At 39.1% G+C, this 21,679-nt stretch overlaps 1 protein-coding gene across 2 annotated transcripts in view; it reads right to left on the reverse strand.

The window, feature by feature from the left end:
• Nucleotides 1-3,778: 3,778 nt before the first annotated feature.
• The window catches only part of LOC310739753 (transmembrane protein 235), a gene marked incomplete at its 5' end in the record, with an annotated part of 48,002 nt that continues 30,101 nt past the window's right edge, over nucleotides 3,779-21,679 (reverse strand). The window contains one exon of one of the 2 annotated variants that reach the window (XM_083565986.1): nucleotides 3,779-3,808. In XM_083565986.1, coding sequence (XP_083422112.1) covers nucleotides 3,794-3,808 — 15 coding nt within the window. In that variant the 3' untranslated portion in view covers nucleotides 3,779-3,793. Of the gene's footprint in view, nucleotides 3,809-8,099; nucleotides 8,130-21,679 lie in introns of those variants that run through there. The other variant, XM_083565985.1, reaches the window with a different exon arrangement.

Consider the following 21,679-nt stretch of genomic DNA (forward strand, 5'->3'; position numbering starts at 1 on the left):
TATGTGGCTGATGATCATAAACCTTCCAACTCCAAGCCGAGAAAAACTCTTCAATTATGTTCAGGAACGGGGAGTAGGGTGAAAGGAATTTAATCAGCATCCTGCGGTGGTGGACAAACAACTGCCTGATGTTGTCAGAGTGATGGAACCTGAGATTGTCACAAATTACTACATACTTTGGTAGATCATCTCGATTGAGGTCCCTCTCATCTTCAGGAATTAAATTTCTATAGAGATTGTCTAAGAATGTAAGGAGATGCTGTAAAGACTCACCTGAGAGCAATTTCTCAATTCTGGACATATTTCTTAGCAAACATGTACTCACAATTTGTAGAAATCTGTACAGACATACAATTCTGAGAACATGTTCACTCATTTTGATAGTACAGACTTCCAACCTGAGAAAAAAACTAATTGGTTTGGTGGGTGTGACATTTCAGTCACAAAAAGTTATTTTGCAGAGCAGGACAAAAGCAACAAGAATTGTCAAAAGCAGCTGACAGATGTACAGAACCATTTGCATGTTGTCCAAAAGCAATTGCAAATTTATGAAAACAACAAGAAGTTGCTGATATGATGTGAAGAACTGACAACAGGATCTGACGGTGGAACGAGTAGTTTTGAGAAATGCAGTTCTGTTGTGAGAAATGACTGAAAGCAGTTGAGAAAAACTGTAAGTAAAGGATGTGTGTACTTTTGCCACCTCTGTTGCTGCCTACTAAATGTTCAGCTTGTTTGTGCATAAGTGTCTGAGTGTATGTGTCTAATTCACTGGGACTCGGACAGCAGATGCTCCACATAATCTATAAATAATAAACCACAGCCAATCAATTTGACTGTACTAAGAATATTTAAGGTGCTTTTTTTGTTCCATGACTTTGAATGCAGTCCTCATATGTACGAAGAACAAAATAATTTTTTTAAATCATCTAAGTAGAAGGAGATAGTAGAAGATAACACTAATTAAAAACTGGGAATTAATTCTGCTTATGACGATTAGTAGACTTTTCAAAGTGGTGGAACCTTGTAGCCAACTGCTAATCACTCAAACAATAATAAATATCAATCTTAAATATATATTTTAGACAGTTGGAATCACTTGGACCCTAATTTGAAAATCACAAAAAATAGTTCAAGTTGCCTGTAAAATGTTTTATATTATACTATGTTTTGTGGCTATATAAACATATTGTCAGCACATTTGCTGGACACCTTTGAATTGTTCTCATGTAGCTCTTTTCAAGCTTCAGATAATATTTTAGCAGAAATCACTATCATTTCCCTCATGCTTTTTTTGTTCCAGCTGGCTGAAAACTGGACACTGGTAAAGGTCCTCCTTAAGGAGACACTGCTGCTATGCGAGTAAAAAAAAAATTAACTGAAAACTTCTGAAGTGCTTTGTCCCTATTTTAACTTAATATCTCATTATCTTGCACCACATGATAGGGCAGTGGTTAACATTGCTTCTTAAAAGCTCAAGGGTCTTCAGTTTGATCCTCAGCTTTTTGTTACAAGCTGTGTGGAGTTTTGCATGCTTTCCCTGCATTCACCCCTGTGGGTTTCCTCAGGGTTCTCTGGATTTCTTCCATAGACGAACATGCAGAAAGCTGGATTGGATCTGTTCTTTCCTGTTGGTGAATTTCTGCTTACATGGTGCGCGGTGAACGTACTAGCTTTCCATTTGAGTACAATTTGTCTGCTTGTTCCTGATATTCCCAGGATTGGTTTATGAACCTCTTTGAACCTGACTAGCATAAAATCATTATTGAAGACCAATGAATGACTGAATCTTAATTTTTATATATCTCCTTGTTTAATATTACAAAACAAAAAAAAAACAAATCTTACTTTTTGTTGCCTATTTGATGACTTTCATTATGCCACATCAATAATTCCTAAGAACCTGCAGGCCTTTGGATCAGGTTATATTTTGCAGTGGTTGTTTACCACTAACCTACATTGCATTTGACATTGTCTGGAGGCAGTTTTTTTATTTCTACCAAGTACACGTGTTTGGGCCTGAAGCTCTGTAGAGATGGAGTACTGATGGCAGTTGCTCAATATACATGGAAAGTGGCCACTGAGAAAATATGTGTATCACCTGCCACTTTATTGGTCTGAAAATGAAGCAATGGATCAAATATCAAAGCATGGAGCATTTTATCTGTAATCACATTACATGTTAAGTCAAGTCAAGTTTATTTCTATTTCACAACGGACATTGTCTCAACACAGCTTTACAGAATTTCACAGTGAAGGTGAACGATGTGTATTTATCCCTGATGAGCAGCCATGGTGACTGTGGCAAGGAAAAACTCCCTTAGATGTTATGAGGAAGAAACCCTGACTGGAACCAGACTCAAAAGGGGAACCTATCCTTATTTGGGTGACATCAAGAGTGTGATTATAGTCTTTAAACAATACAGAACACTGAAGAGTGAGAACTAACATAAGCACTGGAATGTAAGATGAGTAATGTCCTTTCTACAGTCTTATACATGTAAATGTACACATTTTTGGCAAGTTTAAACTTGAACCACAGTTTTAGAAATGCCTTATGTGAATCTAATAATAGGTTGCTATTTGTGAAAATATATATTTTTTTTACTTTCACTTTGGATTCAGAAGTGCTAACCAAGTGAACCAAAATAGAAATATGGACAAACATTTCTAACAGTAAAAACCCATTGTCATTCAGCTTTTCTCCTTAAAGTTGTGAAGAAACAAGCACAGATTACTCTGATTTGAAGTGTTCAGTTTGAGCACTTATCCTAATTAACATGCATAATTAGCTGCACATACTATAAGGTCAAAGCAAATCTAAATAGTTTAACTTCCTCTTTTCAGGCCAATTACTGTTATTTTGTACCACATGGAACACATACAATGACAGTAATACATACAGGATCACATACAATGCAGCGCTGTAAATAATTGGTTTCAGTTAAAAAACTTTTATTTCAGAAAACTTTCACTTGTTTAATCACATCAGCTTATTACACATATATACATGCTTACAATAATTACCTGGAGTGAGATTAGAGGAAAGTCCTTGCCTGTTGTGAAATGTTGACCAAAAAAAAAGAAAAAAAAAAAAAAAAAAAAGAATTAAAAGTCTCTCTTAACACTCTTATCATACTTCCATTTATTTCTAAGCAGGAAGGAAGGTGTTGTTACATGCTTCTCTTTTTCATGGGACACTCTGTGTTGAAAAATCATAACATTTCAGATGCTACTACATTGTTCATTTTGCTGTAGTCATAAATCCAGAAGGTCTCATGATCTCATGCCCAGTGATAGGAAGTAGTAGCTTAGTGGTTAAGATGTTGGACTTATGATCAGGTTATGAGTTCAAATTAGACCACCAATAAGCAGCCATTGTGGGGCAGTAACCCTTAACTACTCAGGTGTATGAGTGAGATAATTGTAAATTGCTCTGGAAAAAGGTGTCTGCCAAATTCCGTAAATATAAATTATGTGAACCAAAGACATGCATTGTCAGAATATTTTGTACTGAAATAAGTTACCTGTGATGGAACTGATTTGTACTTTTTCCACTTGGGAAAAAATAAAAAAAATTTAAATCTGAGATCCTGCTAGTCTGGACCTGGGGTGCAACTGGACATTTGCTGAGGGGTGTGCAAGATCTTGGTTGCCACAGTGTGGATTCTCCATTCCAGCAGAGAGCAGCTTCACCCCTGAAAGTTTATATCCTCTCAGGTTAAGTTCTCTCAGACTGAAGGACTTTAAGGTGAGAAGGGAATACAGAACACTACAGCTTTTCTTTGTTAGATTACACCCACACATCCTGGAAGTAAAAAATGAAAAAATATCAAAACGCTGATCTCAGACACACAAACCCAGTCATTAATACATCTAAGGGTTAACATAAAACAGAGTGTTTCTTTCAGACAGAGAGTATTCAGTGGACAGGACAACACATCAGCACATTTATAGGATTTTATTTACTGCACACATTTTTATTATTAGATATGAGAGATTAGACAATACATTCTAATCTGGGTTCAAGGTTCTACAATAAACTGCAGAATGCATTTTATCACAGAATTTAAGGTTATATGAGTAGATTATACAACAACTACAACCAACTATAAAAACTAGATTATATCCTGCCAATATTAGTCTTGCTTTAAAATAAGATTGAGCTTTTACTGATGTATCTTATCTGCCCTTATCAAGCCAGTAACATGTCTAAAAACATGACCATGTGCCCAGTGAACTTTTTATAATCTTTTTGAAATGTAACTAGCACAAAAGTTAAAGTAACTGATAAAACATTACTAGTTGGCTATTGCTGTCAGCAGAAAATAGTTTCTAGAGCTAGTGTCTAGTAGATCCTGTGCTGATCAGCTTGGTGGTTTGTTCAACTTTATCAACAAATCACTTGCAACATCTGTGGTCCCCACTTGCTTTAAAAGATCTGTAATTATCGCCCTGCTAAAAAATAGCAAACCCACCTACAGTGCCTTGCAAAAGTATTGACCCCCCCTTGGCGTTTTTTCTATTTTGTTGCCTTACAACTTGGAATTAAAATAGATTTTTATTTGGATTTCATGTAATGGATATACACAAAATAGTCCAAATTGGTGAAGTGAAATGAAAAAAATAACGTTTCAAAAAATTCTAAAAAATAAATAACGGAAAAGTGGTGCGTGCATATGTATTCACCCCCTTTGCTATTAAGCCTCTAAATAAGATCTGGTGCAACCAATTACCTTCAAAAGTCACGTAATTACTTAAATAAAGTCCACCTGTGTGCAATCTAAGTGTCACATGACATACACCTGTTCTGAAAGGCCCCAGAGTCTGCAACACCACTAAGCAAGGGGCACCACCAAGCAAGCGGTACCATGAAGAACCAAGGAGCTCGCCAAACAGGTCAGGGACAAAGTTGTGGAGAAGTACAGATCAGGGTTGGGTTGTAAAAAAATATCCAAAACTTTGAACATCCCACGGAGCACTATTAAAGCCATTATTAAAAAATGGAAAGAATATGGCACCACAACAAACCTGGCAAAAGAGAGCCGCCCACCAAAACTCACAGATCAGGCAAGGAGGGCATAAATCAGAGAGGCCACAAAGAGACCAAAGATAACCCTGAAGGAGCCGCAAAGCTCCACAGCGGAGATTAGAGTATCTGTCCATAGGACCACTTTAAGCCGTACACTCCACAGAGCTGGGTTTTACGGAAGAGTGGCAAGAAAAAAGCCATTGCTTATAGAAAAAAATAAGCAAACACGTTTGGTGTTTGCCAAAAGGCATGTGGGAGACTTTGCAAACATATGGAAGAAGGTACTCTGGTCAGATGAGACTAAAATTTAGCTTTTTGCCCATTAAGGAAAACGCTATGTCTGGCGCAAACCCAACACCTCTCATCACCCCGAGAACAACATCCCAGTGAAGCATGGTGGTGGCAGCATCATGCTGTGGGGATGTTTTTCATCAGCAGGGACAGGGAAACTGGTCAGAATTAAAGGAATAATGGATGGCGCTAAATACAGGGAAATTCTTGAGGGAAACCTGTTTCAGTCTTCCAGAGATTTGAGACTGGGACAGAGGTTCACCTTCCAGCAGGACAATGACCCTAAGCATACTGCTAAAGCAACACTCGAGTGGTTTAAGGGGAAACATTTAAATGTCTTGGAATGGCCTAGTCAAAGCCCAGACCTCAATCCAATTGAGAATCTGTGGTATGACTTAAAGATTGCTGTACACCAGCGGAACCCATCCAACTTGAAGGAGCTGGAGCAGTTTTGCCTTGAAGAATGGGAAAAAATCCCAGTGGCTAGATGTGCCAAGCTCATACCTAGATACATACCCCAAGAGACTTGCAGCTGTGATTGCTGCAAAAGGTGGCTCTACAAAGTATTGACTTTGGGGGGGTGAATAGTTATGCACGCTCAAGTTTTCTGTTTTTTTGTCTTATTTCTTGTTCGTTTCACAATAAAAAATATTTTGCATCTTCAAAGTGGTAGGCATGTTGTGTAAATCAAATGATACAAACCCCCCAAAAAATCCATCTTAATTCCAGGTTGTAAGACAACAAAATAGGGAAAAAAAATGCCGAGGGGTGTCAATACATTTGCAATGCACTGTTCCTGAATCTCTATCACCCTATTGCACTCACCCGTCATGTCATGAACGTTTTTAAAAGGTTTATAAAAATCATCTGACCCTCCATTCCTGTTACCACAGACCCTCTTCCTTTAGTCCAAAAAGGCCTACTGAAGATGCCATTTTTCATGTCTGCACTTCTCTCCCATGCACATCAACAGCAATAAAGGGAATTATGTGAGGCTGATATTTATTGACTACAGCTCAGCCTTTAATACAATAGTTTCCCACAAATTGACCTCCAAACTCAGGGACTTGGGGATGAATGCCACCCTCTGCGACCTCACATGACTTCCTCACAGACGGACGGCGGGTAGTGAGTGTAGGCCAGTTCAGCTCCAACTCCACCACCCTGAGTGTAGGAGCCCCTCAAGGCTGTGTCCTATGCCCCCCATTTCACTGTCTTTACACTTATGTGTGTTCTCTTACAGCTCTACTTCCTGTGTCAAATTTGCTGCCAATAACAATGAGAACGCTTACCTTAAAGTGGCCCAATTATCATCATGGTGCCAGGATAACTGTCTTTTCAGTAATGTCAGCAAAACCAAGGAGCTAGTGATAAACTTCAGAAAAATATGACCTATGTGGAGACTGTGAGCAGCTTCAAATACTTTGGCCTACACATTTTTGAGAACGTGACATGGTCTGCTTACACACAATCTCAGGTATAGAATGCCAGACAAAGACTATAGCATCTTTGGCAGGTGAGGAAATTCAGAGGTTTCACCAGTAATCCTGAAAACCTTCTATACTGGTGAAAGGGAAAGCATTCTGACTCTGCATCTCAGTACAGCAATTGCTCTGAACAGGACTGTGAATCCCTTTAGAGGGTGGTGTGCTTAGCAGAGCACATTTCAGAGACTGCTCTACCCTCTCTGCATAAAATATACAACAGTTGGTGATTTTAACAGTCCTGTTTTTGCATCAATTACCCCAGTAACTGTCTGTTCAGACTGTTGCCATCAGGCAGGGGCTTTCGCTGTCTGATAACACAGAAGGATCTTCTCACAAGCCATCAGACTTCTCAATACGAGCATGCCCATATAAACCATCCCCTAAGTCTTTACTCTGCATCTGACAATTCACCTCACATTGTCAATCATTGGTCCGTTTTTACCTCGTTACCTGTTCTTTGTACATCTTAATATATTTGCACAACTAAATATACTTGCACAATTTATAAACCATCCAATTATATATAATATATTTTCTCATATGTTCTTTTACTTTTTTTTTTTCCTGAGCGGCTGATCGGGTTTGATTTCATTGCAAGATGTATTCTGCATACAACTCTGTGTCGTGACGAATACAAATCTTGAATTTTAAAGCTTGATTTGGGGAAAAACATTGTTAGATTTTTTACTCAGTCTGAAAAGCTTTCCAGAATGTTCTACAGGACATCTGGTTCAGAAGTTGAATAAAGTTTTCTAAGTAACAAATCATAATTATTAATACATTTGTTATAAATGTCTCCTCTTTCTAGTGACCCTGATATTATTTTCAATGCATTGTGATAAGGATCACATCAAAACATCACAGATTGCAGATAATTATAGAGATCTACTCTTACAGATAACAACGGTACGTTATACCTCCAGCAGACAAACAATTTCTAAACATTTATGACAATCAAATTTCTAAAAAATAAAAACAACATACAAGTGGTATTCATTCATAATATAAATAAATATAGGCAGTAAACATGACTTTGAGAAACATATTTCAGTTTTTTATATGTATCAAATGTTTTTGCATATAATATTTGGTAATTAAAGTCAATATTTTTGGATGTGTACGAGGGGGAGAGAGACAAAGTACTTATTGCGGGTTTCTCAAATAATCACTGTGGATTCTCCAGTCCAGTCGAGAGCAGGTTCACTCCTGAATACTGCAGTTTGTAGTTCCTCAGATCTAGTTCTCTTAGACAGAGTTTGAGCTTAGAATTGAGGAGAGAACTCTTTCCGCTTTTCTCTGTCAGTTCACAGCCAGAGAAGCTGGAAGAAAAAATAGAAAAATTTTTGCTTCATCTGTCTAATTGTCAAACAATGTGCTTCCATCAGTTAGGAAATAAAATTTCTACATGAACACAAGGTTCTAATGTCAAGATAAAATAAAATTATAAAAAGAACTGATGTATATTTCTTGTCTTGATGGAGTGTAGCTGTTTCTTGGAATGAATCCTCGCCGACACTGATATTTCTTTGTAAATAAAGTTTTTATTTAACACAGAGATTCAGCATCTTCACGAGCCTCCTGGATCAGCTCGGAGCCGCCGTATCGATGAGTCGACGACTCCCGATTCATGGCTCCACCCATGTTAAATATTGCCCAAACAAAGCTGTAGAGAAGAGGACAGAATATACCGAAAACTACAGTTTTTATCTATTTTACAGTATAGAATTTCAGTTTCTTACAAATATTTATTAAACACACACACACACACACACACACACACACACACACACACACACACACACACACACACCGAGGTTAGATCATCACATTATTTAATTAACTAATGACTTTGTTTGCTATAGCATTAGAATTTCCCTTTTCTTGAACTAAAGAGTCCAAATCATGTTTCAGCATGATGATGCTCCTGGGCATAAACTAAGTGAGCCAGAGTAGGAATAGAAAAACGTAAATATTCTGCACAGAGCCCTGACCTAAATCCCACTGAACACATTCTGGTATGAACTAGAGAAGAGAGTACAATCAAGGGTCATGAATGAATACGTAATGAGTTTTGATCCAAAAAATAAATAAATGCATTTAGAAATAATTTTGAGATAATTAACAAAGTTATATATTGAAATTCACTGGCATGAAAAACTTGTTGGTGTGCATTGTTCTGTGTTTTAGTAATATTTGCCACCTTGAAAACTTTATACTCGGACACTGGTTCAGTTGCACAGATAGAAGCACAGTTTGAGTGTTCACATATATTTAAACTGTTCCAAACTAAACAAGATGGGTCTGAAAGCATACCTAACCTCTAAATCTTCATTTTGTAAGCTGTGTAAAATGTATATAAGAGCAGTTTAATGATTTGCAAATTTGATAAAGCCATACTTTATTCAGAAGAGTACATAAAAATAACATGAACTGGAGTAAACAAACAGTTTTAAGGAAAAAACAAGGTAACTTTGAATTTGTTGGCTGCAACATGTGTGAAAAATGATCGAACAGGTTCCTGTTTACCACTGTGAAGCGTCCACTTTTCTTTTAACAACAGTCTATATTTCTCTGGGAACTGAGAAGAACAGTATTTTTTATATCATATTTTTCAGTTCATGATGTGACAAATGTTTTTAATTGGTGAAAGATCTGAACTGCAGGCAAGTCATTCAACTCTACCCCACTATGAAACCTTGCTGTTGTAATAGATGCAGTATGAGGTTTAGCATTGTTTAGCATCACCATCAGAGATGGTTCTTAAACTCAGTGCTGATAACAATCCATGGTCCCTCTCCCATTTAGTCCAAAGTATGTGGCATCCATTGTTTCCAAATAGAATTCCATATTGTGATTTATCTGACCACATAACAGTTTTCCAATTTGCCTCAGTTAATTTAAATGAACTTTAGCTGAGAAAATATGGCTGCATTTCTGTGTATCATGTTTACATTTGGCTGCTTCGTTGAATGACAGAACTTTAACTTGTATTTCTTGATGACACAATGAAATGTGTTTGAGACAATGAGTACTGGAGGAATTTCTGAGCCCATGCATTGATTGTCATTACAAAATAAAGTCTGATTTAAATGCAGTGCCACCCGATTACCTTCACAATTTAATGTTGATAAACATTATTCTGAAATTGTTCAATTTATAGACATTTTTTCACAGGTGAACCTCTGCCTCTTTAAGATACTCTTTTTATACCCAATCATGTACTATCCTGTTGCCAATTAACCGAACTAGCTGGAAAACATCCCTCCAGCTGTTTCTTTTTAGTAGCAATTACTTTTGCAGCAAGTTTAAACATTTGATATGAACAATATGTTCTAGTGCAAAATAATATATTTATAAGATTTGGGCTTAGGAGATTTGCAAATCATTGCATTCTATTTTATTAGCATTTTACAGTATCCCAGAGTTTGATGGAATTTGGGTTGTATTAATAAAAACATCTATAAATAAAAATACTCACAGCACTTTTCTAGAGGCTTCAATAACTGGCTGCAGCCTCAAAAGACATTCCTCTAAACGCTCACATTTCCTCAAATCAAATACATCCAGCTCCTGTTCTGCTCAGTTTTCAGCTCCAGTGTGTTTTACTCTGAAAATCTACTTTCACTGAGACAAAAGATTGGAACAGATTCATGGATTCTCCCGGATTTTCTCCTTGATGTACTTGAGAATGTTTTGTATGATGTGAGCACTACTGTCTACCTATGGCATTAAGCCCTTCAAAAAAAGTCTGATTGGACTCCAGTGAAAGGCCCAGCAGGAATCGATGAAACAGGGTCCAGGTGTCTGTTCTCACTCTGTAAGGCTTGTCCACTGCACTCCTGGGGAAATCAAACATGGTTGAATTTTTGAATAAATACAAAAATCCAGTGTTTTTTTGCTCCAATTGCATATTTGTAGGTCTAAGAACAAAATAATGTGTACGAAGCAGTCAGAAACTGATGTACAAAGTTAAACACCTTCCCCAGGTGAAGTCCACACTCTTTTCTAAAGATCTGAGTACACCCTTCTTTGACATAAATTCCACACTCTTTCAGGTGTTCACGTTTTTGTTTTCCAGCTGTTGGAAAGACAGCTTTCCAAATGCCAGGATACTGTATCTGGTCTGCTGAGTATCTGGGTCACATTTCTGATGGTACTTTTGTCTTATGTTGATCTAAAAGATCAGGAAGTGTGAACATTAGAGTCAGAGTCTTGGAGATCTCTCCATGCTTCATTCTACATTCTTTTTAGAACACTGGCTGAAATCCAGCAGAATATTGGGATGTGGCACATGATGCAGCAGTTTTTTTAAAGACGATGTGTGTGAAGTTTTTATTGGCCAGGCTCTTATCACTAATGCTCCTTACCACTAGTACTCCTACACACTCAGGAGGAATCTTCTTGGTTGCTCCTGGTCGAGAAGTTATCCTGAGGAGAGCAGGGGTAAGCAAATTACCCTTGATAATGTTTGTCAGCCGCACATCCACTGAGGGTGGCTCTGTCACATCACACAATCTCTTATTTGTTCTGGTAATTTAAAGGAAGTCAACGCTCATCCAGACATTCAAAAATCAACACTTACATTCAATCAATTATTTACTGGAAAAAAGTGATATGGATTAATTTAACTGAGCTGTTTCTGTTTAATTAAATTAATCTGTCTAAATGGGGAATTGGAAACATGAAGAAGATATGCTGATATTTTTCTCCTTCAGTCTCGAATGAATTTCTGTACAGACTGAATTTCCAATTCCAGCAATGTTTCACAGTGAAAGATGCTTTTATTTTAGTTAATGTCTAAAAGATAATTCACACCTTGAATATGTGAGTATATAATAATAATTCTTTTTTTGTGGTCTGTGAACAAATGAAATGCAGCGTGTGATTCAAATTTGCCTTTAGATTTTTTATTAAAGTGTGTGTCTTTTGAAGCTAGATTTTATATGCTTTAGTGGTGTTTGGCTCTTCACCAAACAGCTAAGATGTGGGGTGGTATAAAGGGATGTTCGAGAGTCTATAAGATGAATTACATGTGGCTCAACCAACTCAACAGTTCTGGTCTAGAAAGATTTCCAAATGTTTTTTGAGCTAGACCATACACTTCATACACATCAGTTTGAAGGTAACTGACACATTTTAGAGTCAAATGCCCTGAGTTATATTTAGATTTAACAAAAAAAAAAGTGGGGAGTGGTGGCTCCAGCGGTTAAGGCGCTGGGTTACCGATCGGAAGGTCAGGGGTTCAAGCCCCGGTATCGCTAAGCTGCCACTCTTGGGCCCTTGAGCAAGGCCCTTAACCCTCTATGCTCCAGGGGACCCTTACGAGAAAAATAAAATCAAGGACCGTGACATCGGAGCGACGTGGGGCCGCCTTCCCGTGGGCTCACCACCTGTAGGAGGGACCGTAAGGGACCGGTGCTGAGAGGATTGGGCAGCAGTCAAAGGCGTGGGCCTTGACAGCCCGATCCCTGGACACGGAGAAGTGTCTGGGGAATCTGCTTAGACTGCTGCCCCCGCGACCCGAATTACGGATAAGCGGGAGAAAATGAAATAAAAAAAAAAATAATCCCTCCTCAAACTTTACACAACTTTCAAATAACTTATCTTTAACACTTTTTACTGGACTGACATCAATCAAAGTCTCTAAAGTTTAATAAATATGGTCCATTGAAGCTGCAAAGGGCAAACAGCTAAGTCCTGGTGAGTCAGATCTCTTTCCTTTTTTATTATTCTAAAATACAGATATGATTAGATGAAAAGCATTTAAGAAAAATATGCATGTTAATATAACATTCTTCATTGTTTTATATTATATGACTTCATATAAATATTAAAGCTTTTGGTGAGTTTTCTGTTCTCCTCCATATCATCGAAGATACAGCCAATAATGTTGGAGTCATCTAAGAACCTCTGCAGATGGCATATTCCTTAATCGAGCCAACAGTCACCGTATAGATGGAGAACAAGAAAAGTGACAGTACTATTCCCTGGGTTACACCAATTTTGCTAGAATACATGTCTGTGAAAAGGCAGCCTTGCAGGCTTGGCATACTGTGGCCTATTTGTGTGGTGGTCTATAGTCCAGGTCATAAGATCTACGTATCACAGAGAGCTTTTTGGCAGAAAGAGTGTCTGGAAAGTTTTAAAAGAATCAACGACGTGTTCTCTTTCTATTTCATGTGACATTAAGGCTAAATGCCTGACATAATTGACAGCTGAGAAGTCCTTTCTTGGGCACAGGAATGTAGCATGAACTATGTAGCATGTCTCACATATTATAGGCAATATTTCAGCCTTGGGGAACTTTCCTGCTAGCCTTCGTAATCTGAGTTTAAGTAAACTGCCATTTTACCTGGCACACAATAAAAACAATAGGGACGGAAAACTCCTGGGGCAGATAGTATGGGCTTCAACCTGATGGCTAGCAGTACAACATCATGCTGGCAATCTGTCGCTTTGGTAGTAACCTGCCATGAGTGATGATATTTGCAACTAACAAAAACAAGTCCTGCACCCAAAGTATTTTGTGCTGCTCTGCTTCAACAGTCGATAAAGTAAATGCAAGTTTTCGTAATGAGATGATCAGATTTATCACTGCTATAAAATGTCCCTCTGCACTGTACTCAAAGCACTAGAACGTTCTCTGTCTCAGAGATTGAATAGCTCATCCACTGTCATGTCACTTCATGGACACACAACTTTGATCTCTTTTCATTTTTTATTATAGAATACAGAATTGATTATTAAATCCAAACATTTAAGAAAAATATGTATGATACTATAACAGTCTTTATGATTTTATAATAATTTTTACACAGTAGTGAAATACAAAAAAGCCAAATAATGAAACCATGCCAAGATAAAGCACTGTGGAAGTGACTATAAACTTCACAATTTATCTAAAAAAAAAATCTGATTAAACAAACATGTAATCCTGTAACAAGACAATACAAAGTTTCTATGGCTCCCAATACAAAGGTTATGGTGTATCTGCAGAAAATGTGTATGCGTACAAAATACTGGCAAAACAAATCTGCAGCTTATATTGCGTTTCATACTTATTTCTGTTTAATATCAATTATAGCTGCTACTTCTTAAATATTTTACTTTACTGCCTAATATTTTTACAGAACACAGCAGATCTGTGTGCGCTCTGAAGGTAGTAGCTATAAACTGCTGACTTGCAGACATTAATTTTAATCCATGTTGCACTGTCGTGTTGCACTTGGTGTAAGGCAAGCTCGCATCTTAATTATTTAGAAGCACATTTATTTTGGTAGGATGAGCAAATACAAATTAAATCAGGATTTTTTTTTTTTTTTTGTATCTGAATAGAATTTAATATTGCAGTGGTTTAATGTTGACCAAAAATGCATAACAATTTAAAATATCATGTATTGTTTTAAAATTGTCTCATCAATATTATTTCCTAAAATCTCTATATGTCGCATATGATTTGAAGTCACAATTAAAAGCTCAACTGGCTCTTAAAGCCCGAGTATACTGACTTAAAGCTATGCTGCTCTTATGTTTGTCAGCCCGCTTGAGCACTTTCGGCATGGTCGCCTCCACCACCAAGGAACTGCCCCCTTGCTATGCGGAAATGGCATCCATCTTGCAAACACCTAAGGATGCCAGAAACCCCCAATCGGTGCCAAATTGTCTTTAAGGCTTACCCTAAGTACACTCCAGCGTTTTTCCCTGAAATATTTATTCCTTAGTTACACACCTGTTTCTGCCTGACTATTCTCACCTCCGGCCTCCCAACCACACCCGTTTTCCCGACTCTCCCCTCCACGTTACAGAGCTCTGCTTTGCTCGCGTTTAACTCAATCCGGTTCTTGGCTTGGCTCCGTTTGCGCTCAACGCGATTCGGTTCTCTGCTCGACTTCACTCGCGCTCAACGCGATCCTGTTCTTGGCTCAGCTCTGCTCATGTTCAACACGCTCCGACTTTCGGCTCGGCATCCTCGGGCTCCGGCTCCCGACTTGGCTTAACGAATCCGCTCTCCTCACGCTCTGCACTCTCGCATTTGTAGCACGGCTCTCCCTGCTCCCGGCACTGTCACAGCATACGCCTTGGATCCTAGACCCGAATAGCTGACAGAACAATCTGGCCCACATGGATCCCGCAGATGCACCCGCCTCTTGCTCTGTTTTAATTGCTGTGTCTCGCTGACAAGCAGTGCAGGAGACCTCTCTGCAGACATGCAGAAAATCATAGGATTCTTGCACACACATCTTTGTGACAGAATCCCCACAGGTGCTCCGCTGCCATCACGGCCTGCTGCCCCGTTCTGCAGGCACCGGCCCCTGCTCCACCTACCGGCACCCCGGCTATGCATAAACCTCAGCTCACGCTGCCATCACGATTTTCGGGCGACGCAGACTTCTGCTGCTCTATTCACGTGCAGTGCGATCTAATTTTCTATCTGATTTTCAGTATGCAGCCCTCTCAATTTGGTGCGTAGCACTCTGAGGTGGCCTAGGTCAGTTCCCTCTTGTCGGGTTGAGCCCTAAGGTGGGCAACCACGGAGTGGGAAAGCCAATCGGGCTAACTGCGCATCGTTCGGCACATTTTCTGCCAAACTCTGGAAGGTTTTCGGGCTCATCTACGCCATGCCGAGATGCCGCCCACTCCCTGATCTCTGCCACACAGGGGCTTCGCACTGTGGCAGAGTTTGCAGCTGACTTGATCCGGATTATCTGATCTCCTTGGCTACACGCATCGATCAGCGCATAAGAGAGTGCCACCGGAAGCGTTATTACCCCGCTCAGGCTCTTGATCCTTTCCATCCTTCCCCTACACACAGTTCCCCACCACCTGACCCCCACCAAGAAGAAGAGACGCCGGTCGCTGGGTCTATGCCTCTACTGCGGAGGCAAAGGGCACATGGCCGCATCCTAGCCAGTAAAAGGCATGGCTCGTCGGTGAAGGAGGGAGCACCCATAAGCCCCTCTTCCACCACTCCCTTTAAACCCACCATATTGGTCCACCTTTAGGCAGGCCCTGGAGGCATCGAATTGGCTGCCATTGTAGACTATGAGAGTTCATCGATCTCGAGCTTGCCAAGCAGCTACAAGTCCCCATGGAACCCCTACCCAAAGCTCTGCTAATCAGAGCCCTGGACAGCAGCCTTTTAGACCGGGCCAATCACCGCATCAAGCCTCTACTCAGGTCAATGGGAGAACGACATCAGGAGTGGCTTTCCTTCCTGGTCATCTCCTCACCCCAAGCCCCCATCATGCTTGGGTTTTGTTGGCTGCGAAAACACAACAGAGTGTATACTGGATTGGGGTGTGCATTGCTTTGGCCACTGCCTCACCTTCCCCACACCCAAACCACTGCCGGTTGTCATTCCTAAGCTCTCAGATTTAGCATCGGTTCCTCAAACCTATTATTGCATTACCTGTTCAGTAAGACCTTGGCTACCTTTCTGCCTCCCCAATGACACTTGGCTACCTTTCTGCCTCCCACAACTATCAGTTATCAGCCCCAGAAAAAGCAGCCATAAACCAGTATATTCAGGAGTCCCTGGCAGCAGGTATCATCCGATCATCCTCCTCCCCAGCTGGGGCAGAGTTCCTCTTCATAGAGAAAAAGGAAAAAATTCCTACGCCCATGTATCGACTAACGGGGTCTCAGAACTGTCCAGAACTGTTACCCCTTGCCACTTATGGCCTCGCGTTCGAGCTCCTGCATAGTGCCATGGTCTTTACTAAGCTGGATCTACGCGATACATACCACCTGGGCACCGAGGCTGAGAAGACGTTTCTCGAGCCTAACAGAGATCCCCCCCCCCCATCTTTCCTGACCCAGCCCGACAATTCTTGTGCCTTTTTCTCCCGATGCCTTAGCTCCTCGGAACGTAACTACCCAGTGGGCAAGAGGGAGCTCCTTGCTATCAAGCTCGCCATGGAGGAATAACAATTGGTTGGAGGAGGCGGAGGGCCCCTTTCTAGATTTTAGATACTCATCTTGTTTGTAGTAGTGAAAAGTTTGATTTATTAGATAAAATACACTGGAGATGGCACTGTATACACATCTATATATCTATCTATATCTATGTTTTTTTTTTTTACAGAGAGCAAATGGCTGTGTAATACACATGCACACACACATATGAAAGATGTCCTATTTTATATAGTTGTTGTGATACTACTGTAAGCTAAAAAACAATATGCATTCAGAAGCTTAAACAGATCAGAGAAGGGAGTCATCCAAAACAAAGAGCAAAAAAAAATTTTTCAGTCAAGGTGCTTTGCTGTGAAATTTATACTGCCCTTTTTTGAACCTCATCTAAAAGTAGATATAAACAATTTATATAAAAAAAGAAACAAAAATCTATTTTAACTCATGCTATATTTATAAATTTATGTGACCCATGTTTTAAACAACACATAAATCTATATTTCAAATAAAAGATAAAACCAGCTGCCACTGGTGGGCCATTGAGCAACCCTTAACTGCTTAACCTTATAAATAAGATATTTGTAATTCACTCTGGATAAGGGCATCTGCCAAATGCCAAAAAGTAAATATAAAATATAAATATTTTATTACATGGTTCTTACATGCACATTTAAAAATTCACACTAATTTTATTTTTTATAATTTACAGTTTTCTAATTTATTATAGCTTACTTGTTTTACTTATGAATAGTGATATTGATTTCAACTAAACTAAAATTAATTATATCTATAATTAATTAATAAGGGAATTTAGTGAAATTTGTGTATGCTCATTTTATAATAAGATCTATCTACTATAAAACCCAACTTACATACCACAGAAGACTTTCTACAGTTAAATTGGCAAATATTCCAAATGTGGAAATGACCAAATAGAATTCACTTTAGTTGGTGTGATATTTAGCTTTTGTGTGGGTCGGATGTTAATTTTTAAATGAATGAACTTCTCCTGCTGTTATTGCTGTTACCCTTTTCTTAAAGCAAATACAGAAATATATCTTTTAGAGCCATTAGAGCAATAAAAGACATACAGATTGTGCAAATTGATTCAGAATGTTTATAATGGCTAAAATGTCAAAAGAAGCAAAGGAGAAGGTCATAGGTAGTGGGAATGATGTATAAATAATTTCATAGGCTAATATACTTATAATACTTAATAGTTCTTCTCTCTGCATTTACATTTGCGGCGTTTATCAGACGCACTTATCCAGAGCGACATACAATAGTGAGTACGTCGGAGTCATTATTTGCAAATTAATGGAAGGCTTACCCACTGATTCTGATCTTAGTTGGAGGCTACCAAATCAAATTTGAACATAGCAGTGGTAGTGTTACAGTAAGTATCACATCATTGCCCATCGAAATCACATTATATCATGAGGAAGCCATTGCCCAATTGCAGTGCCAGTGGTATTGGACCGTCTAATCCAGATGAAGGTGCGTGTGTGTGTTATTAAGGGAATTTAGTGGAATTTGTGTATGCTCATTTTATGATCAGATCTATCTACTATAAAACCCAACTTATGTACTACAGAAGACCATCTACAGTTACATAGGCAAATGTTCCAAATGTGGAAATGACCAAATAGAATTCACTTTAGTTAGTGTGATAACATATTTAGCTTTTGTGTGGGTCAGATCTTAATTTTAAATGAATGAACTTTTCCTGCTGTTATTGCAGTGTTGTACAGTTCATCTATACAAGCTATAAATAGAAATGAACTTTGTGGGTGGCATCATCAATTTCGATATGCCATGGGCAAAAGAACCATTTACAATGGCAGGCAATCACTGACCTTTCTGGAAATGTTCAACAAAGAGAAAAAAAAAAAAAAAAAAAAAAAATCAATACACACAATTACTGCTGCAATTTGAAGCATAGTAGGTACACTGTCATCCTAAGCATTAAGCGGTCATTTGGCAGGAATGGACACAAAAGAACAGTTTTGCTGAAGTGTCCATCAGCTAACAGGAGATAACCTCAGCAATAATAAAGCTATAATGAATGGACATTTTGTGTTACCCATAAGAGGACATTTTCCCTCTTAAGATTTCTAACTCTAAGAGTTTTGTAGTCGTAATCTATTATGTGATAGCTGCTTTGGGTTAAAAAAAATAATAAAATAAAAAAGTGTTGTACGAATAGAATTTGACACCCACACCTTGGCTTTTTTTTTTTTTTTTTGCAATTTCTCTAAAAAGGAAAGACTTATACGTTTAAGGGCTATTAAAATCTGTGTGTGTAGTAGCAGACCTGTTTGAACAATACTTTTATATAGTCAAAACAAATAAAAGTCATAAACAAAAGTTGGGATTCATAATTGTACACTAAATACATAGATTAGATTTCAGTTTTTGGTAAACAAACCAAACCATTTTAGGTTATTCACTGGACTTGAACTGCTAATGGGTGTTCTAAAGCTTTTAACCAGAAGTGTATGTCTAAAGTAATACAACAGGGATACAAATGCAGCCAAGCTTTCATTAACTTTCCACTGAATAAAATGTTTTAATCCAAGGTCATACAATATTAAATTTCCTTCTACAATTAAAATAACCAAGGCCCAATATGTGAATTTCTGTGGCCAAAGATGCAAACCCTAAAATTAATAGATAGAAAAGGATATGCAACACTGTAAAACTAGCATCATGTGCATAGCTTACTTTTAAATGTTTCTATGAAACTGTATAAAGCCTACATATCAAATAGGAATTGCAGATGGATAATTAGGATGAAGACGTCACTCTAAGTCACTTGACTTACTGAGGTCAAGAGAGGTCTATGTCAAATGAGGTCAGTTTTTTGCGGTTAGTTGTTAAGCTTTTTGTTGAAAGCTTACATTACATTTACGGCATTTAGTTGAAGCCCTTATCCAGAGCGACAATTCTCATTCAATCTCAACTGAGCAGTTGAGTGCTAAGAGTCTTGCTCAAGGGCCCAGCAGTGTAGGCTTAGTGGTGGTTTGTTTATTTGAACTTACTACTTTCAGCTCAAAAGTCAAACATCCTAATCTAAAGAATGTTCATAATGGCTAAAATGTCAAAAGAAGCAAAGGAGAAGGTCATAGGTAGTGGGAATGATGTATAAATAATTTCATAGGCTAATATAATACTTAATAGTCCTTCTCTCTGTGAGTCATCATTTGCAAATTAATGGGAGGCTTACCCACTGATTCTGAATCTAGCTGGAGGCTACCAAATAAAATTTTATCATATCATAGCAGTTTCAGTGGTAGTGTTACAGTAAGCATCATATCATTGCCCATCAAAATCACATTATATCATGTAGAAGCCATGTGTGTGTGTGTGTTTGTGTGTGTGTGTGTGTGTGTGTGTGTGTGTGTGTGTGTGTGTGTGTGTGTAAATGAAATAATGGGCTACTTAAAGTAATCTCAGTTTTACAATGCAAATTGCTTTGGGTGTGACCAACAACGGAAGCTCCTATGATGCCACACCTCACCTTTACTACTCAGGACGACCCCTCTGCCTTGACAACGGCTTTCCCTTGAGAGTAACCCAATACATAAACAGCTGCTTATTCTTCCTAAAGCCTGCTGTTCTCTTGACATATGTATAAAGACCCTGCACTGGACATAAGAAAAGTCCACCTCATCCTCCAGAGAAGAGAATGGAGTAGGGTGGAAAGCTGAAAGCTCTGTAATCTATAAGAAGAGTCCACTACTTTAGGTACAAATGCCAGGTTAGGGTGAAACGAAACTTTTGTGAGCCCTGGGGCAAACTGCACACAAGATGGACTGACGGACAGGGCTAGCAGCTCGGTCACATGCTTAGCTGTCACCAGAGCTAAAAGCACTGCTGTCTTAAGGGAGAAATTTGACTCAAAAAAGATATGAAGGAAGGGCCTCTAAGGCCTTGGACAGATACCACAGTGGTACATCTGTCTGTACACTGGCCCTTCATGGCACGTTCCCTTCATAAAACGACTTAAGGGTGCTGACATGCAGGCTGGTTTCCAAACTCGACATGACATGCAGAAATAGGTGCTAGATATACTTTCAAAGTAGAAAAAGCTTTCCTTTATCCAGCAAATACTGAAGAAAACATTTGTCTCCCACTGAAAACCGAAAGGGACAATGTGACTTCGGCCACACCACTCTTTAAAGACTAGCCATTTATTGCTATAAAGTGTGCGAGTAGACGAGGCTCTGGCGCTCTGAATAGTGTGTATAACTTATAGGGGCAGACCTGCTGCACACAAGTTTAACCGGCCAGGCCCAGAGAGCTTTCCTGTCTGGATGTGGATGATAAATCTTCCCTCATGCCTGGGACAGGAGGTCCCTCCGGGGAGGGAGGGGTCACAGCTGATATGACAGCAGTTGTACTGTCTTGGAGATCCAGTGCCTGGATGGCCAACATGGAGCTATCAGAACCAGTGACAAGCCCAGATCCCTCACTCTGACAAGAGTTGGGGAAATTAAGCTTAGTGAAGGGAATGCATATAGGACGATTGACCATAGATGTGCTAAAGCATTCACACCAAACGGTGCATTTTCGTTCTTTAGAGAGAAAAACACAGGACACAGAAGGTTTTCTTTTGAGGCAAAGAGATTTAAGAAATCCCAGCCTTATCTCTGCCATATCTGCTCCACCACTTGGGGGTGCAGTATCCATTCCCCATACAGGGGATTTCCCCTTGACTATAAAGCCGCTCCTCTGTTCAACTTACCTGAAACATGAGTTGCCCTGATTGATAAAGTCCTCGTGTCACACCACTTTTTTTGTCAAATGTTGCAACTGAAGGGATCGTTTGCCTCCCTGCCAGTTGATAAAAAAGCGACCAACGTGGAATTGTCAGTTTCCACTAGAACATTCCCTTAATGAAGGTCAGAAAATGTTCCAGTGCTAAAAACACTGCCAGCAACTCAAAGTAGTTTAT

The sequence above is a fragment of the Silurus aristotelis genome, assembly GCF_946808225.1.
Source record: "Silurus aristotelis genome assembly, chromosome: 17".
In the NCBI taxonomy this organism is placed as follows: domain Eukaryota; kingdom Metazoa; phylum Chordata; class Actinopteri; order Siluriformes; family Siluridae; genus Silurus; species Silurus aristotelis.